General features: G+C 42.6%; 3 protein-coding genes across 3 annotated transcripts; all 3 read left to right on the forward strand.

Annotated features, from left to right (window-relative positions):
- The first annotated feature begins 1,377 nt into the window (after nt 1-1,377).
- LOC136442266 (zinc finger protein 845-like) lies at nt 1,378-4,731 on the forward strand. The gene is made up of 2 exons (XM_066439032.1): nt 1,378-1,485; nt 2,334-4,731. Exon 2 carries the CDS (start codon nt 2,342-2,344, stop codon nt 4,235-4,237), a length of 1,896 nt encoding a protein of 631 aa, XP_066295129.1. The 5' UTR covers nt 1,378-1,485; nt 2,334-2,341; the 3' UTR covers nt 4,238-4,731.
- A 1,310-nt stretch (nt 4,732-6,041) lies between these two features.
- LOC136442264 (zinc finger protein 665-like) lies at nt 6,042-9,842 on the forward strand. The gene is made up of 2 exons (XM_066439031.1): nt 6,042-6,176; nt 7,147-9,842. Exon 2 carries the CDS (start codon nt 7,155-7,157, stop codon nt 9,111-9,113), a length of 1,959 nt encoding a protein of 652 aa, XP_066295128.1. The 5' UTR covers nt 6,042-6,176; nt 7,147-7,154; the 3' UTR covers nt 9,114-9,842.
- Nucleotides 9,843-10,229: 387 nt separating this feature from the next.
- On the forward strand, nt 10,230-15,336 carry LOC136442288 (zinc finger protein 567-like). The gene is made up of 2 exons (XM_066439065.1): nt 10,230-10,341; nt 12,358-15,336. Exon 2 carries the CDS (start codon nt 12,360-12,362, stop codon nt 13,704-13,706), a length of 1,347 nt encoding a protein of 448 aa, XP_066295162.1. The 5' UTR covers nt 10,230-10,341; nt 12,358-12,359; the 3' UTR covers nt 13,707-15,336.
- The last annotated feature ends 85 nt before the right edge of the window (nt 15,337-15,421 follow it).

The raw sequence follows: 15,421 nt of genomic DNA on the forward strand, positions 1-15,421 counted from the left end.
GTGTTATTTTGTCTTTGATATCATTGAATCGATGTGATATTTTCGGAATTAGGGAGCCAAATTGACCTCGGGACCACTTTGTTTACTACTTCCATAATGGTTAGAAATAGTATACGGAACGCATCTTGGTTCGACGTGTCTTTGCAGGGATGGTTCAAACTAAGAAATGGTATTAACTGAAAAAGGAACAAAATGCTGGGAAAAATATTCAATACAAGCCATACGTCTGCATGGAGATCAAACAAAATCCACGAGTTATAGTCTGTATAACGCAAACTCCAGCTGTCCGGGGGTTTCTCTCCCCTCCCCGCGGAGTTGGTGCTCTGGTTGCTCTAAGCCGGGAGAGCTGTTATCAAAAATGGTAACACCAATCATAGGGCAGGATTTCAGCTAGGCTCCCATTGGCATAGAAACCACCTTGTTATCCTGTCTGTTAGCTGTCACACAGGCAGACGGGGAGGAAGGGATTGGAAATGAGATCCAGATGTTGGGAGGGTCAGAAATGAGATGTACCTAAGCCGGTTAAAAGGGATTTTAAACCTACTTAGTTTATCTGTTCCTTTTGAGGCAGACAATGTCATTTTCTCCCACATCAAAAACCAAGTTTGAAAATCCAACAAGAAAAGACTTGACTGTCGAAAAATGTTCAAAGTACAGAGAAACGGCCTGTAAAACTCTCTTCCTACCACCTGCAGATTTCTGATCAATCACTGGATAGCAACAGCAATAGCTCCTTAGCAACTAGAGTCTGGACTGTGCAGGCAGCTCTGTGGGCTGACGACGGCTGCATAGATTATCCAAATTTAGAAAGGAGGATTCCCTTGAGTTAGCGGCCATAGCCATCAAGCTCTTGGGTTGCGAGGTGGTTACAGGGCCGCGAGCGGTCACAAGAGGCTTGATTGAATTCAGGCTACCCGAGTTACAACTGACGCCAATTCCGATACGCAGTGACCATTCCTATCCTTGTTTTGCGCCTAAGATACTATCATAACTGACACCAATTTTATACATGCGTAACATTAACGGCCATCAGCAACGTACAGAAACTATTCATGTCATTCTTAACCTACTCCCTGCTGCCTGACTCTGTAACCAATAGATACATACGTTGATAGATACATGTTATGGCGTGCCCAACAGCTACTCAGCGTGCTATAAAAGGTTAAAGGAGCGCTATGTGCTCCGTGAAAAATATTAATGATTAATTTATCGTCAATTATATGTGTGCCCATTTCTGTCAATAGAACGTTCTTTATAGCAAAACAGGAAAGTGCGAGCAATAACTCGCATAGGTTATAAGCTCACCTGAAGTTCGATTTGGATTATCAGGTTTGCGACCTTTGACCTTTATCCCTTTATCCCTGTAGCTTTGTTCTGAGGTCACGTTGCTTTCCTACCTACTTTGTGGTGTAAGGAGAGTCATTTCGCTCTAATCTGAGGTTTATTTCATCATCGTGTCATCCAGGCATCATTCCCAACAATCAGGTAAGATTGTAAGTCCGACTTGATCGTAAAAAGGGGGGAAATAAGAATCAGTGGCATGTTTTAAACAACACCATGAATCAGCTTTTAAAGGGGGAGGGGGGCAACGTGTATTGTGTAACGTGCGCACTAGTGACACAGGGTACCTACACTGATCAATAGCGCAAGAATAGGATTTACTCGCACTGACTGAAGTTTGGCGGCCACATCTCGTGAACATTCCTGAAATTTCACGTAAAATGTCTTCTAAGCAGATTGTGTGCAGGATCTAGGAAGTTTGAAGGGACGGGAAGCGGGGCAGGTGATCCAACTTCTGAAATCTGGCCAGACTTGCTCACCTTTGTGGAATAATCTTAAAGCTGAGATGTAAGGATCCGGAGCTCATTAACTATTTCTCAACCTAGTACTAGCTACACAAAGCTTCACATGTCACTGGATAGAGTGGAAATTGGCCAAATAGAAATGATATGCCAGAGGATTCTAATAGCCGGTCGGGAAGTACAGTTCCTAGATCGTAGACTGCACTTCCCGGCCAGCTCCTCTGGCACGTTATCCGTCTATTTCGTCAATATCTATTCTTTCCAGCGACATGTGGAGCCTTGTAAAGGCTTAGCCCTTCTTGTACTATTGTTGCATTAACAGACCGGCGTACAAAACTGAGTATAGCCCGGATCCTTACATCTGTTCGCAGACGAGATTGTTCTCCCTTGATTAACAAGCCGGTTACTTCCTATAGTAAAATTGAATGTCAGGAAGACAATTCTATTTAAAGTGTAACGCAAAGTCGGAAGAACACTACTTTCTATGCTTATGATATATGATTTGAATTTATTTTCATTTTCTACTAGCAGTGTGTAAAATGGACAAGCCAAGCAGTAAAATACATTTGGAAGATCTTCCTGGGAACAGGGCAACGAGACGACAGCATGGCAAGAAAAGGGAGGTTCTGTCCACGGAGACATGCAGTGTTAACCCTCCACCGCCCGACAAGAAAGTCCCACCACAGCTTTGCGGTGCGCCCCACAGATGCGACCAGTGCGGCTACATGGCACCTTACAAGTCTCACCTAATCACGCATATGAGAAAACATACAGGTGAGAAACCCTACATGTGTGAAGAATGCGGGTACAAGACGAATGTCAGGTCCAACCTAACCGTACACTTGAGAGTACATACCGGCGAGAAACCATACAAGTGTGACCAGTGCGACTATTCTACTGCACGAAAAAGTGATTTGAATAGCCACCTAGATGTACACACGGGAAGCAAACCCTACATGTGTGGAGACTGCGGATACAGGACCATGAACAGGGCTTACTTGTCTGTGCATCTTAGAAAACATACAGGTGAGAAGCCCTACAAGTGTGACCAGTGCGAGTATTCTGCTTCGGTTAAATGCAATTTAGAACGACACATGCTAATGCACAGTGGGCAGCTGCAGAAACCCTATATGTGTGGGGAGTGCGGATACAGGACAGCCTATAGGTCCCACCTCACCCAACATATGAGAACACATACAGGTGAGAAACCCTACAAGTGTGACCAGTGCGACTATTCTGCTGCACTGAAAGGAACTTTAGACCAACACATGGCTAAACACACTGGAGATAAGCCCTTCTTGTGTGGCGAGTGCGGATACAGGACTTCTCACAGGTCTCACCTAACCGAGCATATCAGAAATCACACAGGTGAAAAACCCTACAAGTGTGACCAGTGCGACTATTCTGCTTCACGTAAAGGCACTTTAGACCAACACATGGTTAAACATACTGGAGAAAAGCCTTACATGTGCGGCGAGTGTGGATACAGGACATCCGATAGGGCCAACCTAAGGGTACATATGAGAAAACATTCAGGTGAGAAACCCTACACGTGTGAAGAATGCGGGTACAAGACGGATGTCAGATCCAATCTAACTGTACATTTGAGAAAACATTCAGGTGAGAAAACATTCAAGTGTGACCGGTATTCTGCTGCACGAAAAAGTAATTTGAAGAGCCACCAGAGTGTACACATGGGAAATGAACCCTACATGTGTGGAGAATGTGGTTTCAAGACGGGGAACAGGACTAACCTGTCTGTGCATCTGAGAACACATACCGGTGAGAAGCCCTACAAATGTGACCAGTGCGAGTATTCTGCTTCGGTTAAATGCAATTTAGAACGACACATGCTAATGCACAGTGGGCAGCTGCAGAAACCCTACATGTGTGGGGAGTGTGGATACAGGACAGCCTATAGGTCCCACCTAACCCAACATATGAGAACACATACAGGTGAGAAGCCATACAAGTGTGACCAGTGCGACTATTCTGCTGCACTCAAAGGCACTTTAGACCAACACATGGCTAACCACACTGGAGATAAACCCTTCATGTGCGGCGAGTGCGGATACAGGACGGCCCACAGGTCTCACCTAACGAAACATATGAGAACACATACAGGTGAAAGACCCTACAAGTGTGACCAGTGCGACTATTCCGCTGCACGGAAAGGCACTTTAGACCAACACATGGCTAAACATACTGGAGAAAAACCCTACATGTGCGGCGAGTGTGGATACAGGACATCCGATAGGACCAGCCTAAGGGTACATATGGGAAAACATACTGGCGAGAAACCCTACAAATGTGACCAGTGCGACTATTCTGCTGTACGGAAAAGCAATTTAAACCAACACATGACTAAACATACCGGTGGAAAAAAACGTGAAAAGAGTGTGGACACAGAGCAATTCGGAAATTCAACGATCTAGCCACATGAAGAGACAAACACATGTAACAGATGAAAAACATTCAGATAAGTAACACTATTGAAGTCGTTTTCATATCTTAATTGGCGTAAGTTTTTAGGTTTCTTTACGTAGCAAGATAACTTTTGTGCGTTAGGAAATCCCAAGGTCTTGATCTAGAACTAATGATGATAATGATAATAAGAAATACACTTACTTCCAAATGCAATTTGTTTTAACCATGCCAAAATTTTGCCCGTCCTTCCATATACATATTTTGCTGTGCTAATCTATTCCTTCAGGCTAAGAACAAGATGTGTTGTATCCTGTAGATATGAAGTTGCTACCTGGTGTAAAAGCAAATACGTTTGTAACCGGCATCCTCCTTTTTCACACTCCCCATGATGATAAAAGCGTTGCCGTGTTTTCCAGGTAGATTGGTAGTGTCGTAAGAATATTGTAGTTCTTTTGTGTTGTATTGCATTGTATTGAGTTTCCACTAAATGTTTTATGGATATGGAGTCCATTCCGTGTCACCGCAAGGGTTTTATGATAATATTTGTAATCATTTTGAAAAGTTTCTAATAAAAGAATATCTGACTGACAATAGTTCTAAATTTTTCTAAAAGATCAAATACAAAAATATGAATTTATTTGAATCTAATTTGATAATTTAGAAATATTTTGAAAGTAACTGCACAAAAACCTCTTTATTTGTAATAATTTCTAAACATCTATGTGATTATTTAACTTTTAGAAATATTAACAAGAAATGGTAGAAAATGGTTAACAATGGTAGACTGGTGATTGCCCCCATAAAAGTAGGTGCTAATCTGGCCCTTCTGTCTGCCTTTGTACATCTTTAGACTTCACTGCAGGACACGGCTCGGTCCTTTGTGGAAAGCATTATTCCCTAAACTTCGCAAGGATGTGTGAATTGCTTTCTTCCCAGCCCTCTGACCTTTTTATAGGGATGTTACAAATAATGGTAGAAAATGGTAAGAAATTGTAAAAAATTGTAAACAATGGTAGAATGCTGTTACCATTATTTAGAAACCATTGTAAATATCATATTCTACATCATGAATATTTCTAAAGTTTTAGAAAACTTAATTTAGAAAGTTGAAATCACATTCAAAATATTTCAAAAGTATCAAATCTCTTACACAAATAATAACAATACCTTGAAAATAGTTCTAAATTATGACAATAACAACCCTCGCGGTGACTTGGAATAAAATGGGGAAAAGTTTGCCGTGTGCTGTTGTTAGAAAATTAAGTCACCGCGAAAAGTTCAAGAATTCCAGTGAAACAATATTTGTGTTGTGACTTTACGGTCGCGTCTATAAAAACCCATGTCATTGTAGTTTTATTTTTGCACTTAGCTTATTATGATATCGTGTAAATATAGAACTGCATTCTGTTTATGTCTGCATTACCTAAAACAACAATAGGCACGTCGCCTTAAATCCAATTAGCAAAACACTATAAAAACATGGCTGTGAGTAGTGAAATAAACATACAGTTTCGGACAACTTGTGTATGTTTATTGTGTATTCTTTTAGGTTCACCGTGAAGTGTATTATATACAAACCAACGTCTTTTTTATAACTATTAGAATATCTACTTTTACATATCTGTATGATATTGTAGGGGAAACAGTTGATAAAGCATACGAATATGTAAATATTGCAAGAGATCCGTAGAGACAAAATTGATAGATAAATCGTACCTTGCTACGCTTAAGGTCAGGAACTGTGATACTAGTTAGTAATGCGGTGGAGGATGTACTGTGATCGGTCTGGGTAATCAGGTTTTTGGCCTTTGACACTGGAGCGTTGTTGTTGTCCTTCCGCCATTTTGAGCTGGGCGAGGCTAGTTGTTATTTTTGTTCTCTCGAATTTGAGGCAAATTTCAACTGATTATAAAGCAACAACCCCCAGGCAACATTCGAGACAGACAGGTAAGAAAAATCAAGTTCACTTGATGGTAACAAGTCGGCAGCTTTGAACTAGGAGAATGTTTTAAAGAACACCGGCTTTGAGTGGGGAGGGGGGCACAAAATCCGTATGACGTGATGATACAGCATTTGAGGTGGCAGAACACAGTATTTCGCCTATGGGGATTTCTATAGTTAAGAACCACAAACTGACTGAGGTCGACGCCGAAAAAAATATAGTACGGTGCATTTCTGAAGCACGACAAACGGATATGTTTAAATTGAGGGTACATTCTACAATATAACTGAAAACAAAAAAAAGTTGTGTTTTTTTACGTTCTGGCGCCCTCTTTTGAATGGGGTCATGCGAGGTCATACGAACTGCAGCCGACTCACCCAGGCTGGCTGCTGCAAAGGTCACGCGCATGTATACACCGAATCGGCAAGCTTCACAATCTTACTCATACGATCGAAATGCCGACTTATTATGCTATCATTCAGTAAAGTTCATGCCTCGCTGGCTTTCACGTTCAAGTGTATACATGCGGTCCACGATTTAGTGCGCACTATTTTCTTACCCCGCGTCATAGACCCCGGGGGTCGCGGACAAATACTGTGTACTGCCACCTTGAGGGAAGCGACCAGTGAAGCGATAAACATATACTCATGTGGAGATATTTTTGAAGCCAATTGGGAGGGTCTTGATCAGTGTAATCCAGTCTGTTTCGAGGGGGGGGGGTCTTTACATAGACTAGTTACCAGCCGATTGGCAGGGGTCTGCAAATTAGTTTCTGAACACTACATGTTGATGCTTCCCATTCCCATTTAAGACTCACAGGGGGTGCAGCATGACGCATTTTCTATATCTGATAGTGAAATATGACCTCGCTACTTGCTGTCATGAAATTGATAAATTGTTACGCAAAATCGAGAAGACGATACAATTGATCCTCGTCTGTAGTGTACTGAATTGTCTGTCGATTGATTGTTTTAGTGTTACAAATGGCCGGACCAAGCGGTGAGTTTCCTGTTGAAGTTGAACCTGGGAACGAGACTAGCGAGTCAACAGGCACGAAAGGACAGCAGGCCGAGGAAAAGGACATGCCGTGGACGGAAGAGCGTGACGTAGCCTCAATCCCACGGGACAGTCAGTCCTCATCACTGCAGAAGATGCAGGACCGAACAGGGAATTCAAACAGGTTCGAGGCAGGACGTGCTACAGGTGCACTTCACATCTGTGAAGAATGTGGGTTTAAGGCGGCTTACAGGTCCCACCTATCCAGACATTTAAGAACGCACACTGGTGAGAGGCCCTACAAATGTGACCAGTGTGAATATTCTGCCTCGCAGAAATACAATCTAGAGCAACACAAAGTTAAACATGGCGGTGAGAAACGCTACATTTGTGGAGAGTGCGGGTACAGGACGGCGCACAGTTCTTACCTGACCGTACATTTGAGGACACATACGGGTTGGAAACCCTACAAATGTGACCAGTGCGACTATTCTGCTGTACAGAAAAACAATTTAAAGCAACACAAGCTCAAACATAGCGATGAGAAGCCCTACATGTGTGGGGAGTGCGGGTTCAGGACGAGTCGAAAATCCTATTTGTCTGCGCATATAAGAAGACGTGCATGCGACAAGCCCTTCAAATGTGACATCTGTGACTTTCGTGCTAGACTGCAATTCCATTTAGACCAACACATGACTGAACACACTGGTGAGAAGCCCTCCATGTGTGAAGAAGGCCCAGATAGGACAGATGCCAGGTTTGACCTACCCCGACAGTGTGACTATTCAAGTGCATGGAAGAAGAGTGTACACCAACACATGGTCAATCAGACTGACGAGAAACCTTTCATGTGGGGGGAAAGCGGGCACAGGACGACAGGTACAGGACTAACCGAACATATGGGTAACCACACAAGAAAGAAACTCTACAAATGTAACATGTGCGGCTATTCTGCTGCACTGAAAAGCAATTTTGATAAACACATGGCTAAACATACTGGTGAGAAACCCTACTTATGCGGAGAGTGCGGATACAGGACAACAAGGAGATCTCACTTAGTCCTACATATGAGAACACATACAGGTGAAAAACCCTACAAATGTGATCAGTGCGACTATTCTGTGAGACAAAAATTTAATTTAGACGTCCACAAAGCCAAACATTCTGGCGACAAACCCTACATCTGTGGTGAGTGCATGTACAGGACCGCTGACAAGTATACTTTTTACAAACATATGAGAAGGCATACAGGTGCAAAACCCTACAAATGCGACCAGTGTGACTATTCTGCTGCGCATAGAGTCAGTTTAGTCTATCACATGGCTAAACACACAGGCAATAAACCGTACATGTGTAGGGAGTGTGGATACAGGACGGCTGTCAGCTGTAACTTACTCCGACACATGGCTCAACATACTGGAGAAAAACCCTACATTTGTGGAGAGTGCGGGTACAGGACAGCAAACAGTTCTCATCTAACAGAGCATATGAGAAAGCATACAGGTGAGAAACCCTACAAATGTGAACAGTGCGACTATTCTGCTGCACGGAAAAGCACTTTGGACCAGCACATGCTTATACACACTGGTGAAAAACCCTTCATGTGCGGAGAGTGCGGGTACAGGGCAGCTCAGAAAATTCAGCTATCAAACCACATGAGAACACATACAGGTGAAAAACCCTACAAATGTGACCACTGCGACTATTCTGCTGCCCTGAAAGGCAATTTGGACAAACATGTGGCTCATCATACTGGTGAGAAACCCCATATATGCGGAGAGTGCGGATACAGTACAACAAATAGATCTCACTTAGTCCTACATATGAGAACACATACAGGTGAAAAGCCCTACAAATGTGATCAGTGCGACTATTCTGCTGCACTGAAATGCAATTTTAACAAACACATGTCTAAACACACTGGTGAGAAACCTACACAGCTTTGAATGTATGTACAAGTCAAGTTTATTGCACAACAATTGCATATGCACATGTAAATACGTCATACCACGTCGGTTGCGTTTATGTCTTAATTAGCTAAATTCTTAGATATCTTTATGTAGTAGTTATCTTCAATGCTGTAGCTAGTCTTGCTCTCGGGACTTAATGTTATTTATACGAATTGAAAAGCAGAAAATATGCAGAACATTCTTGTATAGCGAAACAAAGGCACTTAACCTATTACATGTGACTTCATGTGAGGTCATGATGTCATGTAGAGTAGTGCACTAATACCTAAGCAATGTAGACTGCACTACCTTGTTTTTTGCTGAACTGTGATTGGTTAAATCACCTAGGGCACTTTGCACCTAGTCTATAAAAGACAGGAAACGTTGTACTTGGGCTTATTTAGCCCCAAACCATCGAGAAAGCCACACAGGCAAAACTAATCTGGATATGGGCTTTAATTAATGAATGAAGACCTTTATTGCACATGTCTGCCAAACTTGGCTAAGTACAGGTCACAGCAAAACAAAATACAAGTACAGTTAACGGATATAAAAGAATATGACTATCATTAGATAAATTCTACTTCTCCTCGCTTTTCGGTTATAGTAGATATAAAAGAACAGACATGTTTTTCAATGGGAGGTTTGTCTAGTCGCATTAGGAATATGAATTTTCGTATAGTTCTTAAATGTGTGAAGTAGGGAAATAGGGTTTCTACAAGCTTAAACAGTTCATTTCTTTCTTTTAATAAAGTTCTAAGCAAGAACATGCGGGTACAGCGTCTTTTCTGAAGATGCTACGTGAGTGTAGCCTGGAATCCATCCTATTTAGCTTCCGGCCGCTACCCAAGCTCCGCTGCCTGGCCTGGGTAGTGGCCGGAAGCTAAATAGGATGGATTCCAGGCTAACGTGAGTGTGTACGGTTGACTTGAGGTTGTTAACTACTTTGCCTTATAATAAAGGTGTAAGATAAGACAAAATCAACTTGAGAGCAGCTAAAGGCGCCTTGCTTCTAAGCAATGAGTTACTAGTAATAGTTATCGAAGATTAGAACAGTATGGGGTAATCAGGAGTTTCAACTTTGACCTTCGACCGCCGCAGCACGTAAGGGTCAGAGTGTTTGTCCGCCATTTTTGTTTGTCGGAGAGTCACATTATTTCCAGTTTTACGCCATTGTGAAGCTAATTCGACCTCTTAGCAAATAACAAGTACCATAAACAGAAAGGTAAGACACTTTTTAGCTGCCTGTCAACTCTATGTTCGCTGATTCTGTAGTGCTGTAGAAACAGAGGTTTGTTTACTGGGAGGCTACTGATCGAATTGTACGAGGGAGGGGGTGGCATCACGATGTAAAGTTTGTTGTGGGCATCGACAAGGCGAAACAACGGCATGGTTTAAAACACTCTTTTGCTTAAAGATTCTGATGCGTTTATTCTGTATCTGTATCCATATAGCCGGTATAACCGCCATTAGGAGTAACACACCAGCTTTACAGGCACGCGGCGTGGTAGCCGTGGCGACTAACGAAGATAGTTTTTTTCTTGATATTACATACATGTATACTATCCCTTCTTAGTCGTGGGGCACGACACAATTTCACTTCCTACAAAATTTTTTACGGCCGTTTAAATTTGGCGACAGGCCGGATGCTTAGTCTCCCTGAACTCCTAACGCCCTTACCTGCGTGTACGGGCACTTTAGCAACGCCGAAAAGCCCAAGTTAACTCACAGCACGGCCAGACACTATAATAGTGCACTATAGTCAATAGAGAACAGTACCGGGCGGCCAATTTCCTTCAATATCAACAGTCAGCCTGGCTCTTGGTTGATACGTTTGTTCACATGACTGAGCCTGGCCAATTAGGCTGACTGTTGATATTACGTCATGTTGAAGGAAAATGGCCGCCCGGTACTGTTCTCTATTGACTATAGTGCACTATTATAGTGTATGGCCGTGCTGTGAGTCGTCCTAAGGTATCCTAAGGTAATACATGATATTACATGGAGTATATTTTGCCAAGCAGCCCAGTGGTTATGCAGTATGCACCAATTGATGAAACATCCCACGAAAATAACATGATGTTTATATTGGACTACAATGTAAAGACGGGGAAGGGTTCGACATTAACAGACTCGCTGTACCTAGCCTGGAATCCATACCCTCGGTGCCTCCCCGATATCTCTACGGCACTGTGAGTGACCCTCACCCGCCCAGACAGCTTAGCCCGCTCGGGGTGTTGTTTACGGCCTTGGATTAATTAGTTCGGCACCTAGGGTATGGTCGGATATAATAGAAAATCCTCTCGATTTATGGCCCTCCCAGCGCCGGGTGTCTCGCGGTCTGACAGCGCGATTGGACATGGGCGCTGCCCACGGCGGCGAATCAGGATCTGTTTGTGTAGGATAATTGGCTAGCGGAACAATTGTCAGTTGATTAAACCTCCTTGGTTGCATCACGTACTCAGTAGCAATGTGCTCTTTTGTGTTGACCAGGGATCAATCTATACCTTGTTTAGAAGCACAAGTAAATACCAAAGGTTGTTGTTCCCAATTCTCCAAATTCCCCCTCCAATCCATACAAACTGAAATATCGTGATAATCAAGATCTTGCTCGGCCGTCCGAAAATCTCACGGGTATTGTTGTTGTACTGCCTGGGTCACGTTTCTGATAGCGACATGTTGTCCTTTCATGCTAATTTCCAGAGTGACAGCCATGAGATCAGAGGGGCATTGGGGACCCAGTATAGCTCAGATTTTAAGCTAGTTTAGCGACAAGTAAGCCTTAGAAACAATGTTTTCTGCAGCCTTGTGGTGCGCGCGAGCGTCGCTCGTCTTAGATGGCGGCCATGTTAGATATGGTAATGAGCAGAGGGACCGAACAGCTGAAAACGCGCGCCAACCTGGCGCGCCAATCAGAGCTCAGCGGAATAATTAGATCAGTCTGCTCTGTTCCCATTGGGCGCATCAATCTGATGCGCCTTGAATCAGGCCCGTATTGACAAGCTGCCAGTCTCTAGGGGCGGCGGAAAAGTAGGAAGGCAGCGGAAGTGGGGTGTAGCGGAAGTAGGATGGTAGCCAGAGGTAGAAAGGCCATCAGAAATTGACTGGCCCGGTAAAACACAACTAAGCCGACCCTAGAGACTGGGACCAGGCTACGCTGTACCAGGATTTTTAAAGAGTGAATATGGATAGTTCGCTATATTTTCTAAAACCAATTTTTATCTTTTATTGTTGTTTATAGAAATGGACGAGAGAAGAAGCGAGATTGCTATGGACGAGTTGTCGACTGTACAGCCTGGGAACAAGACCAAGAACAGCGAGAAATTAGACACTGGAAGGCAGCACAAGAAGGAAGATGGCGTTCCGCGCAAGGAAGCGTGCGGGGTAAAATCTGCCCATCCTCCCCTACAGGGTCAAACAGAACAGACGGACAGGCTCGCGGGGAAACGTTCTGCGGACAAACGCTTCGCGTGTACGGATTGTGACTACAGGACAGCTTGGAAGACAAATCTATTCAGACATACAAGAAAACATACAGGTAAACAACCCTTAAAATGCAACCAGTGTGACTTTTCTGCTCTACTTAAAGGCCATTTAGACAAACACATGTTTTATGAACACGCCGCAGAAATGCCCTACATTTGTAAAGCGTACGCGTGTTGTTTCAGGACGACCAGCTATTTTCGTTTCTCAAGACATATGAGAACGCATGCAGGTGAGAAACTCTACAAATGTGACCTGTGTGACTATTCTGCTGAAAGAAAAGACACTTTAGACCAACACATGCTTAAACACAATGTAGAAAAGCCCTATATGCCTGGAGAGTGTGGACACAGAACGAAAGACAGGTCTCACATATCCGAACATATGAGAACACATACCGATGTGAAAACTTATAAGTGTGACCAGTGCGACTATTCTACTGCGCGGAAAGCTACTTTAGACGAACACATCATTAAACACAATGGAGAAATGCCCTACATGTGTGGAGAGTGCGGATTCAGGACAGCTAGCAGGTCTCACCTAAGCATACATATGATGAGAAAGCATTTAGGTGAGAAACTCTACAAATGTGACCAGTGCAAATATTCCGCTACACTGAAAGCTTATTTAGACCAACACATGCTTGATAAACACGCCGCAGAAGTGCCCTACATTTGTGAAGTTTGTGGGTACAGGACGGCCAACTATTTTCGTTTCTCAAAACATATGAGAACGCATACTTATAAGTGTGACCAGTGCGACTATTCTTCTGCACGAAAAGCCACTTTGGACCAACACATGTTTAAACACACTGGAGAAAAGCCCTACATGTGTGGAGAGTGCGGATTCAGAACAGCTGATAGATCTAGCCTATCAAGACATATGAGAAAGCATACAGGTGGTAAACCCTATAAATGTGACCAGTGCGACTATTCTGCTGCACGAGAAGCCACTTTGGACCAACACATGCTTAATGAGCACAGTGGAGAAAAACCCTACATGTGTGGAGAGTGCGGATTCAGGACAGCTAGCAGGTCTAGCATACACGGACATATGAGAAAGCATACAGGTACACCCCGACCAATCAAACCACGTGAATCGCACTGAAACTCAGATTCGTATCAGCCATTTCCCGACAAATCCCTTTCTAACTTGCGTTAACGACTACATCTGACAAAACAGACTCGCCAGTGAAATGGTGGAAGGTGTCAGCTTTCCAAAGATGTTTTCAGATTGGCAACTTTGGCACTTTGGAAGTGATTGAAAGCGACCGCGATTTAACGTTTAGAAAAAAAATAGTTTCTACTACTTTTCTCTAAACGTTAAAGCACAGGTCCACACACGCTCCTCATGAACTTCAAATGGGTGAAAAGTGTTGCTCCATAGTGTCTGAGCTGTAATCAAAACGTAGTGCGTCTACAGGACGGATAACTATACGTTGATGCACGTTGTTGATGAAAGTTAGACATCCAGGTAGTAAGATACGCCAAAAATAGTTACTCAAGCAACTGGATAGAGTTTTGAAACAGTCAGACGTTTCAGACAGCATCCACTGTCTTTCGTCAGTGACTAACGATAGGACGGAGAACACCTTACTGTTTTACTGTACTAAAACAACAGTAGCTAATTGAACTATTGGCTTAAAACTTGGTCTTGAATTAATCTTTTTCTAAAGACTACTTCAAGACATCCTAGATTGTCTTAACCTTATTAGCATATCTATTCAGAGTTTTGGTATAAAACCTGGTGTTCTCAGTCCTATCGTTAGTCACTGACTACATTTGATGACAGTGGATGCTGTCTGAAACGTCTGACGGTTTCAAAACTTTATCCAGTTGCTTGAGTAACTATGTTTGGCGTAACTATACTTAGCATTGGTGAGAAGCAGTATTGCACAGGAAAGATGGAAAGGGTAGTGGTAAAACATAATGCGATTCACCGAAGGGATGTGAGGACTCTAGTTCAATATCGATTACTGTACGACAATGTGACTATGACAAAGATTTACAAAGTCCTATGCGTGTGGTACGCAGTAACTATTATGTCAGTATTTAGAATAAAGACAATGTACGCACGAGAAAAGGATGCAGAGCGTCTTGAGAGATTGACAATAGATATACGTGAATATGTTCATGAGGTTGCTAGATCACTAGATATCAAGGTTCTTTTCTTAGAACTAGTGCACAACGACTGTGTACAGTCTGCAACGTTCCTCGGAGTATTAGTAACTGGTTTTGCTTTGCACTGCACTGCAGCTAATTTAAATTAAAATCTTCCAAAGACATTTGCCGTGTTTATCTTTATTTTATCTTTAATTATCGGCCGTCAACTTATTGACCTGTTCAGTGTGAACTAATCTTGACGTCAAACCTAATGTTTTGTACAAAAAGCCGATGCAATAAAGTTTGTAGTTTTGTGGTAGAAAAAAAAACTCAACCAGATTCATGAAATAAAACGGACAATTTAACAATAAAGGCTGATTACACCAAGACGACTGATAGAAACCACAACAAGAATCTTACGTTATAAACGGGCATTTGTGGTTATGTAAACATTGACATTTCAGCTCTATAATGACTAATCCGTGACAGCGTTTGTCCGCCGTTCTGACCATTAATGGTAGCCCCTTTTTTTGTAGGGCCGGTCAACTGCATGCATGATAGTCATGATAATACAATAGATAGGTAACTCAAATTCTAGAACATTGTTAGGAAGTACATAGAAATAACGACACTAAAGCCAAACTGTTTATGTATATTCTTATAGGTCTCATTGCAAAATGTACTACTATATACAAACAAATATCTTTTAACTATTAAAAA

This window comes from Branchiostoma lanceolatum, chromosome 9 (genome assembly GCF_035083965.1).
Source record: "Branchiostoma lanceolatum isolate klBraLanc5 chromosome 9, klBraLanc5.hap2, whole genome shotgun sequence".
NCBI lineage: Eukaryota > Metazoa > Chordata > Leptocardii > Amphioxiformes > Branchiostomatidae > Branchiostoma > Branchiostoma lanceolatum.